Genomic DNA, 26,457 nt, shown 5'->3' with positions numbered 1-26,457 from the left:
CTCGGCCAGCCATAGTCCTATCTAACATTGGGATGTTTTCGAAAAACAAAACCCTTTTCCTTGGCTCTTTAGAACTGCAGTGTCCCCTCCGTGGCTCGTGGTGACAGTGATGTCACCCGTGCATTGTGACGCTCGCACCGGACACTCTTCCCCTCGCAACGGCCCGGCCGGCAACGGAGTCATGACGAACGTGACCGCTGTGGCGATCCGTCCCGCCGCCTGCAGCGAGCCCCTTGCAGCCCGGCCCCCGAGCCGCGCGTTCGCTGCTCCTTCGTTGGCTCGCGGTTCCGCAGGGATCACGTTTGTCATGACCCGTTGAGGCTGAAGGCACTGCCGCTATTAAGAGTTCAGTTATTTTAGAATTGCTCGAGTTGTCTTCATTCAGCAGTGCTTGCTGCTGCCCTTAATTTTCAGTAGTATAAAGGAAAAAAAGCAAAAACTGAATTTAGACTAATGTGGGTTGCTGAGGTGTTCTGTGTCTTAATTTTTTTTCTTACCGTCTTCCGCCAGAGGATACAAAGCTTGTATTTCCTTTTGTGTGACTTCTTGGATTTTTTTCACAGTATGTCTGGATTTGGGATGAACAGAAATCAGGCATTTGGAATGAATAACTCCTTATCAAGTAACATTTTCAATGGAACAGGTGGGTCTACTCTGACATCTATAGATCTTACAATAGAGAGTGGATTTTGGCTGAACAAGACTGGATGAAAATAGCTTGCTCTGAGTGCAGTTTGGCCCTAACTTTGAATTACTGCGTAGAACTACTGCTGCTAGTAGAGAATACTTCTATTCTTAGGTAATATCTATGCCTTTTAATCCTCAATGCGGGAAAATATTTTGCTGGTTTACTTCTAGGATTATACAAAAGAATATTTATACTTTTTTTTTTTTAAGTATAGCATAAAGTAACATCAAAGCAGTGCTGTTTGTAAATGCTTCCTAACATTTTCTGCAAATCGTACAAGCATATACCTAATTGGTTAGAAATGTGCAATAACTTAGCAGTTCAAAGAAAGCCATTGCTAGTTGCTTATTTAACAGAGAAGAAAGTTTGATTGGCTTTCTGTGAAATTACTGCAGGTTTGTTAGAAACCTCAAGCTCCTTTTGAGCAGCCAGGTTGTAAATAGATCCTTTCAACCAGTTGGTGCAGTTGTGATTCCACTCCCCCACCCCTCCCGGGAATTATTTCTCCACCTGAATTTAATGAATTGTATCAATATCTGTGTATATCTATGTCTCTTTCTATAGAGAGAGATATGCCTCACTGATACCACAAGGCAGGGCACGAGCAAGCTCCTCGCCCAGGGCACGAGCAAGCTCCTCGCGGCCGCTCTGCTGCCTGCACCGGCCTGTCGCAAAATGCTCCCCTATAGCTTGTGCTGCAGCTGCCAGGGCTGCCACCAAAACCTGCTACCAGTGCAGGTTTCCTTCTCTGAAACCTTCTCTTGATACAGCTCCTTGTGTTTTAAACAGGTTACCTGTCCTAGCACTGCAGTTGTGATTGTCCGTATTTTACAGGCCTCAAAATGAGCAGGCCTTGCTACTACGTATTACTGACTAGGCTTTGTTTTAAGACACTCATCTCACACTTCTTCAGAGTAATGCCATAGCACCAAGGTTACATTTACTCTTTGTAACTATACTGAGTGTTACCCATTGTAAAAAGACCAGTTTGGAATGTTTCTGATATTTGCCACGCATGTAATTATTTTTTTTTTCCACTTGATGTAATTCTTCGAATAAAAATCTTAAGGGAATTTAAAATATCTGCTTTTATTGTAGATGGAAGTGAAAATGTGACAGGACTGGACCTCTCAGATTTTCCAGCACTAGCAGACAGAAACAGAAGGGAAGGAAGTGGCAATCCAACTCCATTAATAAACCCTTTAGCTGGAAGAGCTCCCTATGGTATGACTATACTTTTGTAAACTTGCAGTAGTATTTGCAGCTTCTTCAGTGCTGCTGTTCATAAGACAATAGGTTGCCTCTTCAAAAATGCCTCGCGCTTGGGCTCCTAACCCTTGGTTTTGAAAATAATCAATAACTCTGTGATTGGAGATTCAACTCGGCTGTTTTAGGTTCATCTTCAATAAAAGCTGTTGGGGTTTTCAGTCAAGATAGTATGCCTGTCTGATCCCTTTTAAAATTTCTTATGGGGTAGATTGATTTTTAGATGCCTTTATACAGAAATTGTCAAGGTATAAGTAGAAAATATTAGATGACCAGTACAGATGTTACTATGTAAAAAGTCAGCAGTTGTAAATATCACCATATATTTCACTGTTCATTTGTAGTACTGGCTGGAGGCTGTTCATTATCACTTTTACGACAAGCATCAGTTTTCAAAAAATTAACTGTTATCTGTCAGATTCCAAGTCTCTTTTATATAAGTCTTGCTGGACAGTCTAAAATATTTTAAAAGACGTGCATCTTATGTGGGTCAAAAAGAATCAAGTAAAGTTAACACTAAGTACGATATTTCTTTTTGTTACTGCTTCAGCAGATTTTGTAATGGATATTACTACTACTACTACTGCTACTCTCAGAAATTGCTTTTCTAACTTGAAGTTCTTCTTAAGACACTTCTCAAATTTCCAACTAAAAAGGCTAAGTGTTTTTCAACTTAAAAAGCCAGTGTTTTTCAAAGATATCTTCAGTTTTAATTGGAGAGAAGTGTTAGGTACTGCATTATCAGGAGAAAGGAACCTTGTGGAGTGGGTGTAACCACTGCCCTCTGCTCAAGATAGCTGTGAGAAATGTCTAAATTAGTTAAATTGAAGTACTCCTAAATACAGAGTTGCTTCCAGAAACAAAGGTATAGAAGAGTCCCCTGCAGTGGAGAGCTGATATGGCTTGTAGTGCTGTGCAAGTGAAACAAGAAATGTGAGGAAAACTGATTGACTTCCATAAGGAGTTTGGAAGACTGCGTTGGAGGACTTACAGCAGGATTATGGGACTGTGGTTTCACCTTCAGCAACATGGCTGTGTAAAAACCTGTAGTCGCTGGCCTCCTTGTGCTTGCACCATTTCCACATGTTGGTGCTAGTGTAGCTGTTCACCAGATTTAGTGAACCAGGAGGGGAATTTCTAAAGTTATGCCTAACATCTGTTTAATGTAGGGTTTGGATGCAGGACAGAAACAATAGAAAAACAGGGGTGGGTGATGCACTAACCACAGTCTTCAGTAATAGAAAGTAGAGAGTACTTTATGGTCAAGAAATAAGAAGTTTGGAATTCTGAGCAGGGTCATAGTGTCTTAATGCCTATCTTATTTCGGAAGCTTAAGACCTCAAACATGTTTTAGGTAGAATGAGTATATGTAATATAGTTTGTTATCAATTTTCTTTTTTTGTTTCCACTGGAAGAAACCTAGTAACTCTGGATGAAAAGGGAGATTGGCAGAAACAAGATTGACTCAGTATTTTTCTAAAACAAGGAAGTCTGACCTCAAACTTCAGAACATAAGAAAAGTCATATAAATTGTCAGCTAGTGAACCATTCTAGCTATTATGCATTTATTAAGAATCTTTGAAAAACACAAGCCCTACACTTCCTTCTGTCTTCCCTTACTCTCGTGCTATATAGTTTGCCACAAAATCACTGTATTATTTTTCTGTATCTCAGTGAAGAATATTTGCCCTTGGGCAGATGCGGGGTTTTTCTTTTTATGCCAGTAAGAAAAAAACGTTGCTCTTCAGTAGCTGGAATCCTTGCTTGCTCCAATGTGAATGGCCTACTTTTTATAAATTAGGGTCAGAGCACTGAGAGTTGCAGGCTAAATGCTTTCAGTTTTTTTATTTCATATGTCACAGCAAGTATTTCATTGCTGATATGTTCTGTTGCAAGTTAGCTGGATGTCTTTTAAAAATATGTGATTCTAGCCAGATTGCGTTCAGAAATTCTTTATACATTTAGGGTAAAGGAGGAAAAATAGATCATTTGCAAGATAATACATCTTTCGTTCATCAGTGGATTTCCTTAAATACTGTTTTAACATTGCCTCTAAATATTATTTTGATTATTTAGACATTCAAAACAGGTGCTATCCATGGTAAAAGTTTTGGGCTTAAGTCTTAAAGCAGTGGATTTATCTAAGGTATGAATTTAGCCCCATATGTTTCTTACGTTACCCTTAAAACATCCATACGTATTCAACTAAAATTTCTTATTTAAGTGAATTATTTTACCTGTTTTTATTTTAATTGCTCTTTGACAGTCATTTGTATTATACAGTTCGCATATAATGAAATTAATAGTAAGCAAAATCAACAGCAAAATTATTTTTTGCTTAGATGTCTTTTAATGATGTCTCTGCTTTCACTTTGGTGATAGTTGGGATGGTAACAAAACCAGCAAGTGAGCAGTCCCAGGACTTTTCAATACACAATGAAGATTTTCCAGCATTACCAGGTTCCAGCTACAAAGACCCAACATCAAGTAATGATGACAATAAATCTGTAAGTAAATATTGTAGCCTCACTTGTTTTCACTGTTCCTTTTTTTTTAATGTAATTATACTTTAAAATGGGCAGTAATGCCAGTTGAATATATTTGTAACTTAAGATCTTCAAATTTGCTGCTCTGAGTTGGTGAAATTTACATAAGCACCATTTCCTACATAGCTATGTAAATGGAATTTCTCGGGAAGCTTTTTTTGTCCCAGTAGTCAATGTGACCTTCCTTGCTCAACTTCATAAAAGTTCTGTTCATCCAACATATATTTTGGGGTGGAGGGGGAAGGGGCTTGCATGAAAACATCAAAATTAGTTTCTAGAACTGAAATCTGTTTTTCAAGTTTTGCAATTCATATTTTTTCCTACCAATTCCAGCTCATTCTTTACTGTTGAACGTGTTATAGGCTCCTCATCAGCAGTAGTAACTTGCACATTTTAACATCTTTCTTCAAAGCTGTCAAATCCTTTAATGTTAGGTGGTACAATATCACTTCAAGGTAAAATTCTTGATGGGGGAAATGAAGGCACAGGGAACGACCCATTTTAATAGAGACCACTGCATTCATGGGTATGTTGTAGACTAGTTGTATACGTTTTATCTCAAATATTGTAATTATTACATGTTAGATGTATAGGTTAACTGTAAGATTATAGGTTTTTTCCACTGTTTTCTCTGAAAGATATGTGATAGTTTTTCATTTAAGCAATTTCTGCTTTAGATGACAGAGGAACTGCATTGAATGCAGTATTTGACAAGATGTTTTCACAATTGTTTTGTTACTTATTATTGCAAATATATATATTAATCAGTGAGTACTACAGTGTAGGCAGTGGATGCGACTACAGACTCATGATGAAAACTGAGAAATGTAGCTGTTTAAAAAGAAAAGAGAGAGAGAGAGAATTCCAGTCCCCAAATGCTGTTGTACTGTTTATATTTCAGAGAATGTTGTGATATACTTAGAGTACAGTAAGGAAAGCAGAAGTATCTGTGAATACATTGTGTTGCTGCAGATTTATTTTAAAGAATAATACAGTGTCAGGAAAAAATAGTTATGGACGATATATTTTGTCAGAATGTGGCTTTCTAGAAAGAAATCATTCTTCTCACCACATGTGGTGTTTACATCTCTGCTAATGGTTGCAAGTTTCCCAGCTGTGTGTTGCCTGCTCCTGAAATTGCTTGAGTTATTACCAACTTACTGCATCAGAGTGTTAGGGGCTGCAGCAACACGAGTGTTTTGGGAAGATACATGATGTGGGGAGTCCGAAATACCCTCTAGCCACAGGCACTTGGACATTCATTGTGTGCTCGTATTCAGGTGTAAAATATTTTCTTACCCTTTTCAGTTTGTAAGTTTGCTTAGTAATAGCTCACTGTATGGGAAATGCCCTCTAGGAAGTTGTAAATATTGACTAAGGTTTCTCAATAGAAACATGAGGGCTTCAGCTTTGTTCTACTTTAGTGCCCGCTAAATTAGTGTGACTGACATATTGCTAATATCTAAGTCCTAAAAAAAAAAAAAAGGAAAAGGGGGCATTCGAATGTGCTTAGTTGTATTGAGTATTCCCATGTGCAGAAGTATAAACTGTGGTATGATAGATGTTAGATAAATGATGCAAATCATATTTCCCTTCCCCATCACAAAAACTGAATGATGGGAAACATTTAAATTTAATTTATTATTATGTATTAGTTATGTATGTAATTATTTGAATACTAGAACTGTCTTAAGACAATTCTGTAGTATATATTAAAATATTTAGTGTATCACACAAGAAATGTGTAGCAATTCCTACAATTTTTGTTGAACACTGAGATATGGTTAACCATTTTTTCCGTTTTGGATTGTTTTCATCGTACTAAATCTACAAATTATTTTTAACAGAATTTGAATACATCAGGCAAAACATCATCCAGCACAGATGGGCCCAAGTTTCCTGGAGATAAAAGTTCAACTACGCAAAACAACAACCAGCAGAAAAAAGGGATCCAAGTGTTACCTGATGGTGTGTGCCATTCCATGTTTTTCCCTTTAAAAATTCTGGCAGTCCTTTAGAGCATCTTGTTGATTCTCCCTCCCCCCGTCCCCCTACTTGCTGAAAGGAGAAAATAAATTTGTTCTTGTCACCTAGGTCGGGTTACCAACATTCCTCAAGGGATGGTGACGGACCAGTTTGGAATGATTGGCTTGTTAACATTCATCAGGGCAGCGGAGACAGATCCGGGAATGGTACATCTTGCATTAGGAAGCGACTTAACAACACTAGGTCTCAATCTCAACTCTCCTGAGTAAGTTTCTGGACTTGAGTACCATCTTCGTTTTTGGTTTTATTATGCTGTCATTTGTAATAATAGGCTTAGTTAGCTGACATGAGTATCAAAAACACAAGATATTTTGCCAAATAAAATTTGAAAATATAATGACAGTAAACTAGAACTTTGATAACCAAAAGAATTGTGCTTTGAGGCATACTGAGATCTTGTCTTACAAGCTTTCAGTAAACCCTGTGGCTTCACTTACTCTCTTAACTTCTTAAAGACTTTCTTCAAGGGACTAACAGTACATTGTTAATAAATTTTGTGCATGTTATACTTCATATAATAATATTCCCTGAAGATATCTACATTTAGATGACAGCCATTTGGGGAAAAAATAGACTGATGGAAGTGTAGCAGAGAGTAGTGTATCTGCAGTGTTACCCTGCACCAAAGATTAACTTAAATGAAAATGTAATTTTATAGTTAACTTCCAGTCATTCAGTTCACCAAAGTTTAGTCATTTAGGTTTCCTTTAGAGGCAGTGGGGAAAAAGTCTGGCCTCTATAATCACTGCAGCCACTGAAATATAAATGCTTAAGACAGGTAGGAGTACCTCTCTACCCCCGCTTTCCCATTTCTGAAAAAGAAATTTAAATGATCAGTTCAGGCAAAAATGCCAGTCTCCTTGATAACTGAATAAGTCTCTGAAATCTCTGGTGCTCAGACTTTCAACTGGGAATCTGCTGTCTTGACAGGAAAGACTAAGGCCCTTATTCCCTTTGACTTTTCAATGCCACTGGAGTCTGGAGGGAAAATAGGCAGTTACTTTCCTTTTGTATTAAAATACAGATGGTAGCAAGTACACACAACATAAATCCTTTTCATATTAATTCCGTGTCCTGAGCTACTGTGTTAAATTGGTCACCATCTCCTACTTCCCTTTTGCTGCAGTGTAACTGCACGCTTTCACTGTGATTGTATTTGTGCAATTATCTGAGCAGTAATTGAAGTATTTGGCTGCCTTGCATAAGGAGAGTTGTGACCGTTTGTTTTGGCAGAGTTGCATAACATTAGTGTTGTTAACACAGCAATGTGCAAATCTGCTACGTGCAAGCTTTGCAATGCATAAAGCGAGGACAAAACGTCTTACACGTGGGGTTTCTGTGTTTCTCAAATCTATATGCACCTGAACTATGAATGTGTGAAGAAAGAGTGAAAAATGGGGATAGCAAGGCAAGAGGGAAAGCATGGGGAAAACGTGGCTCTGAATTTTGCAATCTTGAAATAACTAGCATTAATTTACATACATGTTTCTAGAAAGGGAACACTTGAGAAGTGATCGTTTCTAAAAATCCTTCCCATAGAGTTTGCTTGAGAACTTACTCAAAATGTGACATCACTGGCACTTATTTCAAAACTGTGTTCCAAAGCCAACCCTCACTAGAAGGCACATATGTGAAGCTGGCAGACCGTTATGTTTACAGAGTACCTTCCTTAGGTGTAATGTTGCAAATCAGTTTTTCAATAGGTTTTTATAGAAATCAATAGTTTTTTGGTTCCCACCTCTTCCTCCCACACCATATTGAGGATGCATCAAGCATATTTAAACTGACCTAAGGTTATTTGTTTTCCTTGGTAGCTCAAGAACTTAGAGCACTTGTTGGTAGATGGATATTCTGAATATTCATGTTATTAAAGTTATTTGTTATTTTTGGAACAGGCAGTACTGAAAGTAAAATGCTTTTGCTCTAAAAGAATTTAAGATAGATCTGTATCTAAATTCTTGAACTTCTGTCTCACTGTTCTTTAAGAAAGATGAAATCTGATTATGTAACATCTTTATGCAGCTGTTTTCTCTTGGTACAGGCATGCAGAACAGTAGTAATGGTTTTACTTTGGGTGACTGATTATTTCGTTCAGTGTTTTAAGCTAAAACTTAGCCTACCTATATGGAAAATGTATGTAAAAGTAGTTCCTCGCTGGGCAAGAGTACCGAACTGAACATGCTGTGCAGTGGCTGTGTTAAAGCTCTTTTGCAGCTCCTGAGCGCAGCGTTCAAATTCATGTTGTAGGATTGCATGTGTGTATATCTGAAGTAATATGTATATATTTTTTCGTATTATATGTATGTAATGTGCTGCCATGTTTCCTTACCGTGCTTGCTGAAAATAACAAGTTTTTAAAAGGTTTTCACCATTAAATTGCTGCATGTAGGATATTTATATCTTGAAAGGAGGAGATAATACTTAATTCAGATAGTTTTCAATCATAAAATCAGTTTTATTTTATAGTACACTAATTTTGCAAAGAGTATGTACAGTCCTCAGTATCCAGATGTAGTCTTGCCTTATGTGTGTGTTAATGAATTACTATTTGAAAAACTAAAAGCATTTTACATGTGAGAATCTGAATCTTTTTGCCTTTCTGGTACTTCTGATGTTAAAGATACGTATTTGACTTAAACAATTAGCATAGTAAATGTGCTTTTGGAAACAAAATTTTAGAATTCAGTAATATCTTTCCAATTATTTAAATTAATCTCTGTAATTCAGTTTTATGTATATTTTCTATATAGGTAAGTAAAGCTTTACTTTAGTTGCTGGAAGAATGATTATGTATTGCCTATGTTCCTCTGCTATGAGAAATGCTTTTAGTTCTCTATAGTTTATGTAGCGATTTGTCCTTGGATTGGAAGAATATTCTGAAATATTGGAAGAGTATTCTTCTAATAATGTGCATGCTGTCCAGTCCCTCCTTGAAGAAATATTAGTAGATTTATTTGTATCACAGAATACTTTCCACAAACCCTTCAGTCTCTCTTGCATTAAGAGGTGCAGTTTGAGGTTTTAGATTCTTCGCTCTTTGAAGCCAAATCCCTAGGGCTTGTACCATGTGACCGAGTTAAAGAAATCTCTCGTTTTTGGGGCAATGCCTATCCATATTTTCAGGAGAAAGAATGTTTTAGTTATTTTCAACATCTGCAGATTTTACCACTGAAGTCTTCCTTCAAGCTGGCAAAGGCTCTTGCCAACAGTGAGAGTAGTAACCGATAGTAGGACTGACACCACTCGATCAGTGTTGCTCATGGCCCATATAGCTCAGTTTGGAGGTGGATATCCAATTTCTCAGCCTTCAGATATTTTTATAGCAGCTATTAGAACTTCAACTAAAATGAAGATAGATTTTAATTGACGTATCCTAATGCTCGTTTAAAAAAAGTCATAATATTGCTCTGTCGCGTGTAATTAGAAGTAAACTGTAGCTACCTGCCAGAAATATTTTTACTCCATCCTTTTCTTGTTTTTTTTTTGAATTTATTTTTTATTTTTTAATCTACTGATTATAAAATTCATTGTTCCTTAGTATATCAGTCATTGTTGTAGAGTTGGAAGGTTCATCATTTTCTTTAGCAAAGAAGTCTTTTTTTTTTTTTTTTTTTTTTTTTTTGCCTTTTTCCTGACATGTTAAAAAAAATGTGAAATCTGTTAAATCTACTAATTTTTGTGCATTTTATTTCCATAAATCAAGACCTGGTGGGCTTACGATAGTTGTTTCTAGGCAAATTGAAATACTAAATAAACTTTAGTTCCTAAACAGGGCTGCGATACCGAGCACTTCAATTGGAAGAATAAAAAGGAAATCTCGGCTCCACAGGCTCTTGTGGCAGTTTAAGTACAATTTGAGTATTAGAAAGAAAGAAGACAGTTTAAATAACTGTTCTAGGAAAGTGGGCTGAAGAATTCCTTCTCTTCTCATCTCAGGCACTGACTTTGTAGAGTGTGCGCTTTTTTCTTTTTTTTTTTTCTTTTTTTTTTTTTTTTAAAGATTTAGAGGGTTTTTTTTTTTTTTAATGTGTGGTTTTCTTTCTTCAGAAATCTTTATCCCAAATTCGCGTCACCCTGGGCATCCTCACCTTGTCGACCTCAAGACATAGGTAAGAAAGAAACAGCTATTTAATTCAATATTAGTAGCTGCAAGTTATATTCATGTACATGTCTTAATAGTTGCATCAATTCTGATTCTTTTTTCAGACTTCCATGTTCCATCTGAGTACTTAACTAACATTCACATTAGGGATAAGGTGAGTGTGTGTATGTGTGGGCATAGTTTTGGTAGATGTATTACCAGTATTTTGCTAAATTTTCTTTCAGATAAGTATTGTTCTTCAAAACTTTATATTTTATTGATGTCCTCAATTTCTGTTTTAAGAGGTTTTCTATTTCAAGCCTAATTAGACATATCATGCACCCTTTTCACCTTAGATAAGGAAATTAAAACAGGGAATTGTCATGGTAAGCTAAAAAATAACATTTGTTATGGCGACTGTGCCTTTCATGCAAAATAGAACTCTGTTATAATCCATATACCGTAATATTCAAAAGCTATATTAAATGGAGATACTTATTGTAGTTCTGTTGGAGGAATCTTTGAGAAATATTGTGAGAAACTGCAGTAATGTTACTCAGTGTGAAGTAAAAGTGAACCAATATCCACAAATGTAAAAAAAAAAAAAAAAAAAAAAAAAAAAAAAAAGATTGATACACACGCAAATGCAGAGGAAAACTTTTATGGATTTGTTACCTCTGTTTATTTTCTGTTTTATTTCTGTTTATATATTGTGTTCTGTAAGCTGGAAAAGTTAAACTCAAGAAAAAATGGCTTGTTTAAAAATTTTTAGATTTGTCATTATTCACAGCCTATTTAAGAAGGAAGCATATTCTGAATGTATCCTTATGTTTTTTAAGTGGGGTAGTATGTTTTACTATATATCTGTTGTGATTTTTTCATCCTCGTTTTCTTTGATGTTTTGTAGCTGGCTGCAATAAAACTTGGCCGATACGGAGAAGATCTCCTGTTCTATCTCTATTACATGAACGGAGGAGATGTATTACAGCTATTAGCAGCAGTAGAGCTGTACGTTCAACCTATTTTATCAGTTTTATAATATGATTTAATGTATTTCAATAGTGAAGTAGTATGTCCCTTTAAAAAAAAAAAAACAAAAACAAAAAAAAACAAAAAAAAACACATAGTCGACCTAACACTGGAAAACATTTTTTTTGAATATCTACTTCAGCTTTGGCTTCAATTTGTGTGGATTTACAGTGGAAATAAGTGAATATATTTCTAGTGAATTTAGCATTATTATAAAGCAATGTAAAAAAGTGGTATGCAGATACTATCCATCTAAATTATCCATCTTTAGCAAAAGGAAAAAAAGAATAAAAAGAAATATGTAATAAGAGTTGGTTGATTGTTATAACCAGACTTCTTTCTTAAAATTTCATACATGATTAGTTTTTGATGTAATAATTGTATGGAAGGGGAATGAGATAGCAGGTGTAGTGATGCTTTAGGATTTTTTGTTTGTTTGTTTCTGAATATGTTGTAGAGTTTTGATAAAGCCTTAGAATTGTAGTTGATGATGTCAAGATTCGAGTAATTAACGCTTAAAAATATTTTTCCTTCCTATTAAAACTTAAAAGATTTAACCGAGATTGGAGATACCACAAAGAAGAACGAGTATGGATCACCAGGGCACCCGGCATGGAGCCTACAATGAAAACCAATACGTACGAGAGGGGAACATATTACTTCTTTGACTGTCTTAACTGGAGGAAAGTAGCTAAGGTATCTCTTTTCCCTTGTGCAGATTTTTTAAGTCTGGCAACTGCGTATTTTTAGAAAGAAAAAAGTAAAAACCACTCTCCTCCCCCCAAAACCCTGCACTTTACGACCTCTTATTTAACTTTATCTTAAATTTAATGTGGGAGGGGAATACCAATTCCCTAAAATCCTGATTTGTTTGTGGAAAAAGAGAGCCGCCTCTCTTTCCTGTTTTCCCTGGGAGGAACAAGCATGTAGAACTTGTCACTTTTTGAGTTTTGTTAAAGCAAAATTTTTTCTCTAATAAATTGCAGAATAACGAGTACTGCTCACCATTTTAGAAACTAAGCATGCAAATATTTAATTTTGCTTTAGAAAATTAAGTAGGAAGCCAACACTTTTTGAATTAGAAATGAGGTTTCTTCTTCAGATATAGTCTCTCCTGCAACACACTATAGGAATTTTGTGCCCTGTTGTTTGAACATCAGAATACTTTTAAATAAATCACTTCTTTTTGTGAGAGAAATATATTTTCAAAATGCTTGTTTTCTGTATTGTAGGACAAGAAGCATTAAAAGAAACTCGTAGAGCAACAGTCTTTCCCAGTTTGTTTCTTTCTGTCCATAATACAATTAACAAGGTTCACCCTTCACTTGCACAGTTAGCATAAGAAATTTAGAGAACTCCCATCCTCAACCAAGTATAATTAATTTTCAGTATCTTAATAGCTTCCAGATTTTAATATCATCTTATAGAGTATCCTTTCCATGCTGGGTCTTGATTTCTGTGATCATCAAGAATGTCATTGCCCACTCAACTATTTTTGTACATGAGAATTTGTGGATGTGCCATGATTTGCTTGAAGGTTTAGCTGACTTGTCTGTCACATCCATGACAAAGCAAACGTAGAACTTCAGTGTCAGACATTTGATAGAAAGACTGTATCAGGCCCTTCCTTTTCTCTGAAGAAGACTTAGCAGATCAGGCCAGATTAATCTTGAAGCCTTGAACCCAGCAGATGTGATTCCTGCCTATTGGAACTATGAGGCATTTCAGTTCTGTGATCACATTGCAACTGTGTCCTTTGATGTTATGATATATTTCATTAAATATTGATATATCTGTTAGTATGTTTTTAACCTTCAGTTTTAAATTAAAGGGTATAGACTTCAGTACTCTCCCATGTGTTAAATGCATTACATTTCAAATCCTGGTTAGGAAGAAGTTTGCTCTTTAGACTAGCTACATATGATACTCTTATTTTTTTCTCTGTTGCACACAATAATTTTGCTTAGTGTGAGGGAAAGGGTTAGGACTGAGTCATTCTCATTTTATTTGTCTCAGACTTTATGGGGAGGCTCTTCATTTTCCATCTGTGCCCCATTATTTCCATGGCTATAACACAACCAAAGTTTTCTTACTTATGTCATTTGTCATATGTGCAAGTTCATTTCAAGACCTTGAAGTAAGCAGAGACATCATTGCCCTCAAAAAGCCTTAAGAAAAGCTAACTTCTAGTTTTCACTTGAATTACTGGTTTGTTACTTGCTGTATACTCCCTTAGATTTCCTGAGAATCTGATTAAACTTATTTTATTTATACTTGAGATCTTCAGAGAGGGAAAAATTACCTTTTTAAAACCTAGGATCCTTCAGAATCAACTGAACGTGCTTCAGTTATTAATGAATAATAACATCCTCATCCCTGCTCATGCATCAATGGATGAGCCTGAGTTTGTACCCAAAGTGGAAATTCAGCATGGCTTTCACTAGAAGGAAGGCAGTGCCCACTTTATACAGGTAGCAACCTCTCCAGTGTCAGTCCTTGCACTACCTGTAGCAGAAATGCATCAACCTGCTGATGTTTAAGCCTTACTTTTGAAGTGTGTTCTCCCTTTGGAGTGTGAAGTGCTGTCCTGAAACGTCAACATCCAGTGCTTTGCTTGTTTAGTATTTGATACCTTCTGCTTTAGAGAGGAGCTGCCTGCCTGTAATAGGGATGCACCAGGGTGCTGAGGTGAAAGAGATGAACGAATGGCTCTTCTCCAAGTGTGCTAGCCCTGAAAACCTAAACCGATTCCTGCTCTCTGCTTTGCACGGTGAAAATAATTCTCCCAACATTAAGAAGCAATTAATGGCTACTGAGGGGGGAGATATTCTTACTGGAAATTCTGCACCTTCAGCAATAAGCTAATAGGATGCAGTTTTTGAAAGTCCATAGGAGGAGACAGTATTTATTAAAACAAAAATTGGAACTGGAACATTATGGAATTGGAACATAATAAAAAAAATCTTTGCTTTTATTTTTCTTTCGTACTTCATTTTAGTTTGGTGCAACATACCTCAGGCAAGCTGGCTATTGATCAGGGGAAGCTAGAGAACAGTTTGTGAAAGAAAATGAGATTTTTACATAGAAAAGGAATATCCTGGAAAAACCTTTGTGACAATTTTCTATCTATGATAAGCAAAAATTTCATGCATAAATATCAAGTATGATCTTTGCAGTGTATGTTAATGATGTGTTACCTCTGGTATTAATTTGGGGAGCTAAGATTTCCTAAGAGAAGGAGTGATAACAAGAATGGCAGGATTGGACTAAATGTTGCTTTTATTGCAAAGGGAAGATATGGCCAAATATATATATTTTTTCTTTTCCCTAACAAACATAGAAAGTATTACTCTTTCAGGAAATAAAAACGCAAGAAGCTCTTTTAGAAAGTATCCTGGTAAATTGCAGTCTCTTACTATAACAGGTGCATTATTAGTGAATCCTGGGAATATCATTTCCCTAGGAGGCCACAATAATAATTGCTATTTAATAGTTTCATTAATGCTGCTTTGAAACAGACCAGAGTTGTTTCTGGTAAATTATCGCTTTTGTGCAAATTATTTTTTAAGGTGCTTTATAAACTTGTCTTGTTCTACTGTATATGCTCAAATATACTGCAGAACATGTTCCAGTGTGTTGTACTTTGCAGATTTGTTGTATTTTGCAAATATGAGCTTGTGTTTTTATTGTGTCTACTATTAACTCAAATATATTAGCTATTTACTTTGGATAATATGCTGAATATCAAGAAAGCTTGTAAAAGCATAAAGCTTATCTGGATTAACAGATTTTTTGACAGTATCTGGGATTGCTTTTAACAAATCTGAAAAAATTATTTCAGTAAGATAAGAAATAACATTCTTTACTAAAGACTAGGCTTTACATTCACAATAGATAATGGGCTAAAGAAGGAGATGCAATAACTGAGTAATGGGACAGTTCCTAAAATGAAATCAAATTCATGCTATGCTGAGGAGTCTTTAAGTGGCAAGAAAAAATGAATGGCACTATTTTCAAAATCAACTAATGTACAAAACGAAACTCAAGAAGCTGCTGATTATAGATGTGACTATGTATATGGTTTTTCATCCTAGGGCATGTGGAAAGTACAGTGTGGTTAAGGACACTTTGATTTTTCACTGAGGATCTGGCTATGTAGTTTGCTTCTGTTGAGGAGACGTGAGACTCAAATGAGAGAGGAAGGGAAGTGGAAATGAGACCAAAAAGGCCTTCTGCAATTGCACATTTACTGAAATCCTGGTATAAATTGTCCGAAGTAAACTGTCTGGAGTTTCTCCTTTGAAAAGTACGGAGAGATGATTCCTTTTAAGGAACAGGATTATAAAGCCCTTACGCTTTGACTTTGTATTTATAAAAGGTGGAAATTTTTTGGGGACAGGAGGTTATATTGCAGAGTGCTTATTTGCTTGTAAGAGTTGCTGCCTATAGTAAATGATTTGATAATATTTTAGAATCAATATTAATAACTTTATAATTGCTAGAAAGTTGCATTTGTTCTATTAATAAAAATGTGCTGTAGCATTTTAATTTAAGTTTTGGCTCTCTGCATCCATCCTTAAGTTAGCATAAATACTGCTTTTCCGATCCCATTTTCAATTTAGAGCTGGCCGTGGCATTTCTACCTTTCTACCTTTGGTGGTCCAGAATATTTTGTCCCTGGGACACTTTTTATTTGGCTTAATTTTTGTTTTGTTTTACTCTATCAAAGCTTTGGATCAACTTAAACAGTTCTTTTCTATCTTTAATATTGTGATGTATTGAAGTTTGTATATATGCAGGCTGATGCAACTTTACAGTCAAAACAATTTACCAAAATGACCTGATAAGTGATTGATTTCATTGCATATAACAATTTACTTAGTGTTGCACATGCTATACATTTCCCCACACACATTTAGTATTCATTATTCGTGGTTAAATATAAGTATTTAATTTTAATAATTACTTCCATATGGAAAATAAAACAATATAACAAGTGTTTGTCAATAGATAAGTAGCATTTTTACATTTTATTTGTATCTACTTCCCATCCAAAAATATCAGCACTACTGTTCCCATCCTAAACTATGGTGGCCCTGGCATTAACAAAAAAAAACATAAAATCCATGTAATGAAAGTATTTTTCTATATGTAATAAATAATTGTCTTCTAGTTTTCAAATATTTGGTCAGTGAGTTCTTTATCGACATTGCTGGATATAACTCCAGGTGTTCTTATACACTAGTGTGTGTTGGAGTTTAGCGTTGCTGAAACCGGAGGGCAAAGCAGAAGGGCTCTTCTGGCATCCCGTATACCCGCTTATTTTGAAAAGCGGTGGCGATAACAAGTATCAAGTCACGAGCTGCTAACGAGAGATCCCGGTGGTTGTTCTAGGCGAGGGGCTTCCGATGTGCGGTGCCCCAAGCGCTGCCCGGGTGCCTGGAGGCTCCTTCAGACACCGCCTCGCTGGGAGCCGCGGCTCTCGGTGGTGGCACACAACCACGCTGGGGTTGGAAACCCCCTTTCTAGGCTGCTCCTGCTGCCTTTCCAGTTTTAAGTAGCCATTTTCTGTGTGTAATTTTGAAGGCATTTCAGAACAAGCGGAGGTTCAGGTAATTCATCTAAGCTTGTATTATTAACCCTTTCTTTTGTTTACAATTTTGTTAAAGAAGCAATTTCCCAACAGCTGACCATAGATTGATAGTTTTCTGCAGACCCTTCCATGATTATGTGCAAAATGGAAACTTTGAAAGCCAGGAATGGGAGAGAAGTTCGAGAGGTATTTTTTTCCACTTTAAAATGACTTTAGAATTACTGAGGACCTTAACCTAGATCAGCCTCTGTCGCTCAAATACATGCAGAGATTTCTACGCATGGGTCTTGCTTCTGACAGAAGAGAGCTGGTGCCTCTCCAGTACCAGCATGAGTATATGTATCTGTGTAAGAGAACGTACATCAACTGGCATGCTGTGTTGGTTAGAAATGCCACAAAAAATAATTTATATAATCAACTTAAAGGCTACAGGTAGTATGCTGTAAAAAAAGCCCTAGGCCAGAGAGAGCGGGAACCAGAAATGAGGGATGTGAGCAAGTTTTTGGTACAGATGATGTGATCTCACCTAGCCTTTTGCTAGAAGTTTCTAGGTTTATAGACGTATTTCCTGGGGCGTACAGTTTTAGTAAATTTTGAGCATTATTCCCTAATTTGTTTCATTACTGTGCTCAGTGTTCTTTCAATGTAAGATAAAGTTCTTTTACCTTAAATAAGAGAGGTCTGTGAGTAATTTCCTGCAGCTCCAATCTTGCCTTCACTTGTTCCTTAGTTTGTCTACCTGTAAAACTGAAGTACCACTGTTTTCAACCCCTTCATAGAGTTTTCTAAATATCTATTCAGCACGCTGTGTTTTCTTCAGTGTATAAAAATAGCTGGACAGAGTTGCTCCCCAGATAGAAATTACATTCTGCTGAAATTCTCTGTTGAATTGGGCTAAATAAGTTACAGTGAATGTCCAAGGCAGCCGTTGTTAACAGGAAGAAGCCCTTAAAGAACAATTCTGAAACTTCCACTCACGCTAATTCTTGAATGAAAATAAAATAGGGATGAGATGCAGTTAATCTTGAGTAACGTAAGATTTAAACAAGTGCGTGAAGATTTTTGCATATATGAATTTACAGGCCCACAGTGTAAAAGTGGCTCCCTCGTTAGGGGTTTGTGCACAAGTGAAGGTCACAGGAAAGCAAGAAAACTGATTTTTTTTTTTTTTTCTTTCCTCACTGTAATAATGAGGATGCATTTAGACATCGGGGATGCTCACATTCTGATTTGAATCTGCTGCTACAGTCATAATACAAGTGTATGCTGGCTTACTGAAATATCTGGTGATTAAGCAAATCAGACACTCGTAAAATTCAAATGATGATGCAAGTGAGACAATGAAGCTGCTTATTTATAAATCGTAGCTTGTGTGACATCCCAGTACAACACAGCAAAGAGTGCCATTCTGCGAGTTGCTTTAGAAAACAGTATTTCCCATGAAAGACACTGCCAAAGTTTGATAGACTATCAAGGAGCTTTTATTCCTTCCTCAGGTTGTTCAGGAGGGATGGGTGAATCTGAAGCTTAAATTTAAGTTTAAAACATGGTAGAATATTAAATTATGGGTTAATAAGTTTTCAATATTTTATCATTTTTTATCTTGTACTCCAAATTTGTAGTAAGAAGAAGAAACTTAGCTAGTGTAACTTAGCAGAGGGTGTGATAGCATTTCACAGGATGTCCCAAAACTGCAGATGCTCCAGGTCTCTGTTTGACCTGTTGAAGGACAATATTTTCTTTGGAATTCAGGTAGTGCCTTAATGGGGTGTTTTTCTCTAACCTGTATATGTGGTTGGGGTCATACGTAAGGTTCTGAGAGTAACGTACCATCAAAGGACAGGAGAGCTGGTGTCCCTGGCAATATAATAGCTTAGAATATTGCTGCTTTGTTTCTTAAAAAAACAGAATCTAAATAAATGATCCCAGATAGCAAAATCTTGTTTTGCTGCTTCCTTCCTAAGTTAGGACTCGGGTCTATCCTATGCTTGAGCATTTCAAGTGTGGCCTGTAGAAGCAGCAGTTACCACCATTTAAAAGATTAGCTGTCTGATTTTGTCTGGTTTTGTTTTTGTTTTTAATTGTAGGAGTTCCATCTGGAATATGATAAACTAGAAGAAAGGCCTCATCTGCCATCAACCTTCAACTACAACCCTGCTCAGCAAGCCTTCTAAAGACTTCCCTTTTCTTGGGGTATGGCTGTCTCAGCACAATACTCAACATAACTGCAGAACTGATGTGGCTCAGGCATCCTGGTTTTAATTCCTTGAGGATCTGGCAATTGGCTCATGCGAAGGGTCACCATTTGAGGTCCTGCCTTACTAATTATGTGCTGCCCAACAACTAAATTTGTAATTGTTTTTCTTTAGTTTGAGCAGGGTCTGAATTTTTGTTTTTGTTTTATTTTTGCCAGCAGACAAGCTTGAGTCTGTAAAGACAAGCGAGTACACTGACAAAAGTTTACCACTTAGTTTCCAAAATGTATAAAAAAGACAAAAAATGACAAAAAAGACAAAAAATTAGACAACAAAATTTGCATTGTTCATTGTAGCACTATTGGTAATAAAAAATGTTTGTGCATTTTTATGTGAAGATCCTTCTCGTATTTCATTTGGAAAGATGAGCAAGGTTTGCTTCCTTCATTTTACTTCCCCTTCTGTTTTTGAAAGGCAGTTTTCGCCAAGCTTAATGCAAGAATATCTGACTGTTTAGAAGAAAGATATTGCCACAATCTCTGGTTAGTTTCCAGAGTTGTGTATTACTGAGCTTCATCTTTCCAGAATGAGCAAAACACTGTCCAGTCTTTGTTACGATTTTGTAATAAATGTGTACATTTTTTTTAAATTTTTGGACATCACATGAATAAAGGTATGTATGTACGAATGTGTATATATTATATATATGACATCTATTTTGGAAAATGTTTGCCCTGCTGTACCTCATTTTTAGGAGGTGTGCATGGATGCAATATATGAAAACGGGACATTCTGGAACTGCTGGTCAGGGGACTTCTTTGTCGCCCTGTGCACTAAAGGGCCAGATTTTCAGCAGCCAAGGACATCCATACCCAAGTGAATGTGATGGGACTTAAAGAAGTGAACTGAGACAATTCACTCTGGCTGTTTGAACAGCAGCGTTTCATAGGAAGAGAAAAAAAAAAAAAAGATCAATCTTGTATTTTCTGACCACATAAAGGCTTCTTCTCTTTGTAATAAAGTAGAAAAGCTCTCCTCACTGCAGTGTTGACTTTGATTTGAGATTGTGAAATTATTTCTTCAACAATGAAAATGGAAAAAAAAAGTTGAAGTATTAAAGCTATCAAACTGTACAGTGGTTAAGACACTTACCTTGAAGAGTCTTTTTGCTGCTGACAAGTAATTTTATGAGATACGTCTACTTCTCCACAGTTGGCCAAAATTTTTGGTTAACCTTGCTTTTGAATAATAAAAAAAAAGTGTAAAATAGCAAATCATCTTTTATAAAGGGGGTTGGGTAACATGAGGTGATACAAGGTTGCTTCAAGAACTCATCACACAAGGAAACCTTGTAAGAAGCAGCTTGGTTTAGAACTGGTCACAGTTCCAAGCTGATATTTTACCACTTTTACGTAGATTCCATGTGATGGTCGTTACTGCTTGAGCTTCTGAGCTTGAGCAAGCATGAATATGGTGTTTCTGAAAAACACTGTAACCGTCCTCAAAAGTGGAAGAGGAAAATCCTGAACCATTTCATTAGTTTCCTCTTTCTTGATGTGACTGCTGTTACTCATTCGTCTGCTTCTAGTGAAGCAGTTTCAAAATAGTAACCTGGGGTTACTAAAGCAAGAAAAAAAAACAGCAAAACCATGTCAGTGAATCTTTTTTATTTATTTATTTTTAACATATGTCTCTTTATAGTACAGACAGCCTGTTGACATTTATGAAATTATATTTAGCAGTTGACCTTTAGGGACACCATTGTGTTTCCACATCAGGTGCATAGCAACTTTAAATTACACATTTTTGTATTTCTTTTAAGACAAGGGACATAAACACATAAACCTACTGATTATCATTCATTATCAGGTAATATAAATTACATTAAAAAGATATACTATTAAATACCCTGTGATACCTCTAAAAACAATTAAACTAAAATTGAGAAGCTAAGTCTTTAAAAATGTTATTTTAATGACACAGCTACATTCAAGAGTATGACACTTCAAAAAATTGAGATGCTCTGAGTTGTAATCCCTGCAAAATTCTCAGCTATTAAAAAGGAACTGATGATTTCCTCCTTCAAAGCAAAAGACTGACCTGGCTCTCGCTTGTCCTGTCTCCTGTGAGTAAAGAAGAATATTATACAGATATGTTAAAATCTGTGATTTCATTTCAGTTTGCATTTCTGAAGCAAGAGAAAAAGTTTTAAATATAAAAAAACATATATAGCATAAAACATACCTTAGCGGGTATTAACACAATAATTAGGAAATACTGCTTTATTTCCTCTCTGAAAGGAAGAAAATCTCAACACCTCATGGTGTATTTCAGTGACTGAATTGAACTGGCCCTTTATAAAACTTTACATTTAAGGTGCACAGTTCTTTTTTTTTTTCCTTCCAGTATTACTGATTTACAAAGGAGAATAGAAAGCTATTTTGAAATATTTTTATTTAAGCTTTTTTTCAGTTATGTGTAGCATGAAAGGTAAGTTCTGAATAGTAAAGCCAGCGTTCTTGCAAACAGAAGTATTGAGATTTCTGGTCTGGTTCACAAGCATTCACAAACTTGTGTCTCATTGCTGCATATTAAATAACTCAAATATTTTTAAACAGCTTCCATTTCTTTGGGCAGCCACTAGCCTGGATTTCGAGTATAAAATGGATTGTACCCCCTTGCTGCAGGTTTAGGAATCAAAGGATGAGGAGGTAAGGACAAACCACCAAAGAGTTTCAAAAGACAAAATTAAAAAAACACCCACCCAGCTCTTGTAATCACAGCCCCTGAAGAACCTGAGCACCTTCACGTGCATCGCTGGGCAGCTGCAAGCACCAGGAACGCCCTGAATCCTGGAGCTGGCCGCGTGGTGAAACTGGGCCTGCCTCTGCGCGGGGCCGCGGCGACCAAGGGGCAAGCGGCACCCTGGGATCCGGGGGTCGGCCCCACCACTGACTGCGGCTTGATTCTGTCTGCGGCAGCGTGCGATTGCATCGTTGGTACATGGCGCGCGTGAAGGCCCTCTCTCTCAACTAATATTTTGTACTTGTAAGGGAAAAAAAACAATAAAATATTGCTGATCCTCTTCCGTTTAACCTTAAACTGTCTTTGTCATGGCTTAGGCAGTACTGAAAGGCACAGGGGTCTGTGCAGCAGTCAGCTGGATGCTGCGCTGATAGAGTCGGCAATGACCCCTGAAGAAAGGTAGTCAATTCCTAAGTAACATTAAAGATACTTCCCACCTAAAGTGAAAAAAAAGCACATAAACCCACTTAAATTTAGTTTTTAATTTGCTCCTAGCAAAGTATTTTCATGACTGGATGATGAGGGACAGAAAACATGATTGCCATCTGCCACGCTCAAGAAGAGTTAAAATGCATAGTTGTTAAGTAGTTATTTTAAAATAAAATTTTGTTTTCAAACATATTCATTTATCATGTTTCTCAGTATTTTCCTTAAAAACTGTGCTTGTAGAATTGAAATTTTGGTAAGAAATGCAGATTGGTGTAAGCAGTTGTTCTGAATTTCTGGCTGAAGTCTGGATTTTTCCTATAGTACAAGAATTAAAATGGTACAGCTGCTTGGTTTCTCCTTACCTTTAATAAGCAGCTATAGTCCTCCTTTCCACAAGTCTGAGAGCTTCAAGTGTATTTAAAAGACTAGAGGAAATGCATCTAGATTACGTATTTTAAAATTACGGTTTGAATTACTTCAGTAAATTAAATTTTACCTTTTAAAACCAGTTAATTATTGCAATTAAGAGCTTATTTTTGAAGATAACATTGAACAACTATATTCAATGTTACTAATTCAATCAGCTTCATGATTAGCAGTGCTAACTGAGCTTGAATCTCTTTCCTAAGCTTTGGATTTGCAAAAATCATGTTGGAACTATTTCCAGCGTACACTTCATATTCTATATAAGATGTATGCACACACAGAGGCTTCCTGTACTGCAGGACTATCCTTTTGGCAGAAGTGTAGACTAGCCGGTTGTGGTGATGTCCTGCACCGTCCCTGGATCGCAGGGAGCTCAAAGGCAGGGCAGCCTGGGGCACTCCCGCGGCTGCGGGAAGCTGATGCCTGGTTTCCGAGTGTGCGTGTTCCCTTTTCTTCCCTTGGAGATGTGGGATAAAGCGCATGAATTCTGTTTTGCTGACAACGTGAAATTAAAGTACATCTACCATTGTAAGTACTGAGTATCTTTGGGTCACTAAACTTATATCCCCCCAAACTGACTTTAAAGATTTCATGAAAGCTTCCAGGACTTCAGCCTAATTTAGTATTGCAGAAACACTTCATATGCAGTTGCTTGAACAGTAGCTTATAGAAGTCATGCAAAGCCAAGCGAACATTTTTATAAAAATGTTCAGATGTTTGCAGCCTTTAGTTTGGACAAAGATAAAAGTCAGCAAATTCGTCCTTTCTGCCAACATACCTGAAATTTTGTAGATACACGGACACCACAGCCCTGTTACGGAAACAGGGTTGGGTTTTCCTCCCCTGCCCGGGTGAGTTTTTGCCAGCCGGGTGTGACGTTCCTCCCTCGAAGCGAAGCTGCTTCCTGTTGGGGACCACGGTACTGGTTGCAAAAGGCAGGTTTTAGTCTGTTCCTGGTGCTTTTATTTACACGAAGTGGTTCTCCCACACAGATCCACGCGGAGAACCAGCCTCGTCCCTCACTCGTGCTAGACGAGCGTCTCGTTGCCACGTGGTGTCTGCGGGGCAGCGAGGGCGGCTTGCGGAGCTACGCGCTCCCCCGCGTGTCCGGCGGGCCCGGCGTCACCGTGCGACACCACATTGCCCGAGTTAAGTGCCGGCACGGGGGCATCGCGCTGCCTTCCCTGCTTTCCTCTCTACGCTAGTTTTCTCGGCCCTGGTTACTCCTGATACAAGCCCTGTTTTGGATCGCAGAGTCAGCGTGCTGACTTCTTGCCGTCAGCAGGACCACAGCGTTTGCAACCAGGCCCTGCGGTACCCAGCTCTGCCCTTACAAATCTGCCACTAACAATCTCGTATCACTTCTGACCGATCCAAATGAAGAGTTCTGGTTCCGACTTTGTTTTTAAAGTTAAGGGCAAATACTTTGAGATTTTCTGGTAAAACTCACACGCTGTTTCTGCTAAAATATACTCTCACCATCTCCTCAGATCACAGACATACAGATTTTTAATATAACCAGGAAGACTAACTCTTAGGGTTACTGTATTACTTACACGTGGTGAGCTCTTCCCTTAATTTCAGCTGGCAGCACCTCTATACAGGGGACAGCAAGAACTCAATCAGGTAACAAGTGGATTGAGATTTAATATCAACTGCTGACATGTTAAAATTTATGAGAAGGGAAAAAGAAATGAAAAAAGGAAAAGAGAAAAGAAAAGAAAGGAAAAAATAAAAGAAAGAAAAGATAATAGAAAAAAGAAGAGAAAAAGAGAAAAGAAGAGAAAAAGAAAGAAAAGATAATAGAAAAAAAGAAGAGAAAATGAGAGAAAAGAAGAGAAAAAGAAAGAAAAGGAGAAAAGAAAAAAGACAAGATTAGGGCTGGTGGACTTTTGGGAGAGGATCCAGGTGGCAGGCAACCAACTTATGCAAGCAAAATTTGTGGCTTTGTATGATAAAAACAGAACGGAAAGGTCAACCATCAAAGGTTGCCACTGCTGAGAGTGCTAGCAGCAAAGGGTGACTGAAAAGAACCTGTGAACAGAGCCAAGAACTAGTCAGGAGGAGTTGTGTTTCTAGTGTAAATACCTCTTGCTGGTGAAAACTGCTTCAGCTTCCCCAGGCTTACAGCTGGAGTACTTTTTCTGGAAAGCTGTAGTAGTAGAAGTGGCTACTATACAGCACTGAGCCTGAGGACAGAGTGGTTGCACATTAGTGCAGCCAAGAACAGTATTTGCAGCCATTTATATTCATATCACAGTGTGGATTCTCAAAAGCATTCCTGCCAAATGCTGCTGAATATTCCATTTGAGGAGTCTATATGGCTCAACTTTGTTTTTAAAAGTTTGACATTGTGCTCTGCTGCAGTGGAGAAGTGACTGGAAAAACTGGCTGGAAGAAAGTACTTTTTCCCATATTCATTTTTCTATTATTTCTGCACCACTCCATCTGCTGTATCATCAGCTATCAGCATAAATTTTATTCTACGTAATTAACTGTGCTAAAGACTACAGAATAGAAACGCAACTCTGAGCTAAGGCACTTCGGTGTCGCAGAGCGCGTTGCACTAGTTGCTGCAGCGAGCGATGCTCAGCAACAGTAGAAGTTCATTTGTGAATTTTCTTGGCTTTGGTGCCCTTCTGCAGCCCTCTTTTCGAACGGGGCATCTTTCAGGGCTGCCTTTTCGAGGGCAGCGTCTTGCTGAGCAAACCCTCCTGACAGTCGCCCTCCCGTTTACCCTTGTCTGTAAGCGACGGGCAGCGACTGGGTCTGCCTGTGCGCCGCTCTCTCGGACCCGCTCGTCGCGGTCTGCCGAGTCACCTGAAAGTCTTGTTGGGGAAGGATAGCCCCAAAGCTCAAGCCGAGCTCGGGAAGACGAGGCTCGCAGTTGCTCCCGCGCTTCCAGGGACCCCGTGTCTGTCCCTGCGGCTCCCACCGCGCGCACAGCGAGCCCCTGAGGGCCTCGGCACCGCTCGGGGGGCCGCCCCACGGAGCTCACGCTCGGGGCACGAGGAGGGGGCAGTCACCCTGTCACCACAGCCCTGTCGCAGCTCTGCAGCGCCCGGCAGGGCTCGCAGCAGCCCCCGGGGGTGCTGGGGGCCACAGCCGCTCGCCTCACCCCAGCATGAGCAGTGCCGGGGGCGGCGGGAGCCCCCGCAGGAGCAGCGGGGGCAAAGCCCTCCGAGAGCGGCCGCGCGGGGACAGGGAGGCACCACTAATCCGGACCAGCAAATCCCGCCGCGGCCGGATAATCCCGGCGCAAGCTGTCCCTGCCTCCCGCCGCAAGCGGGTCAGAGCGCGCAGATAAGTGAGTAACCCGGCTTCCCACACACACTCATATAATGTCTATATAT

General features: G+C 38.0%; 1 protein-coding gene across 2 annotated transcripts in view; it reads left to right on the top strand.

Moving 5' to 3' along the window:
* CNOT2 (CCR4-NOT transcription complex subunit 2) overlaps positions 1–20,483 on the top strand; it is an 83,957-nt gene extending 63,474 nt beyond the window's left edge. For both annotated transcript variants that reach the window (XM_088522936.1, XM_088522937.1), the window contains 10 exons: positions 564–643; positions 1,787–1,912; positions 4,337–4,461; positions 6,348–6,468; positions 6,595–6,751; positions 10,594–10,655; positions 10,753–10,802; positions 11,535–11,635; positions 12,208–12,352; positions 19,337–20,483. In XM_088522936.1, the coding sequence (XP_088379062.1) occupies positions 564–643; positions 1,787–1,912; positions 4,337–4,461; positions 6,348–6,468; positions 6,595–6,751; positions 10,594–10,655; positions 10,753–10,802; positions 11,535–11,635; positions 12,208–12,352; positions 19,337–19,423 (1,054 nt within the window). In that variant the 3' untranslated portion in view covers positions 19,424–20,483. The remainder of the gene's footprint in view (positions 1–563; positions 644–1,786; positions 1,913–4,336; positions 4,462–6,347; positions 6,469–6,594; positions 6,752–10,593; positions 10,656–10,752; positions 10,803–11,534; positions 11,636–12,207; positions 12,353–19,336) is intronic.
* The last annotated feature ends 5,974 nt before the right edge of the window (positions 20,484–26,457 follow it).

Source organism: Tinamus guttatus, unplaced genomic scaffold (genome assembly GCF_059628265.1).
Source record: "Tinamus guttatus ecotype Peru unplaced genomic scaffold, ASM5962826v1 Tinamus_guttatus_pri_ptg000171l, whole genome shotgun sequence".
In the NCBI taxonomy this organism is placed as follows: Eukaryota; Metazoa; Chordata; class Aves; order Tinamiformes; family Tinamidae; genus Tinamus; species Tinamus guttatus.
The sequence above is the reverse complement of the archived record's forward strand: the minus strand, read 5'-3'. Positions and strand labels throughout refer to the sequence as shown.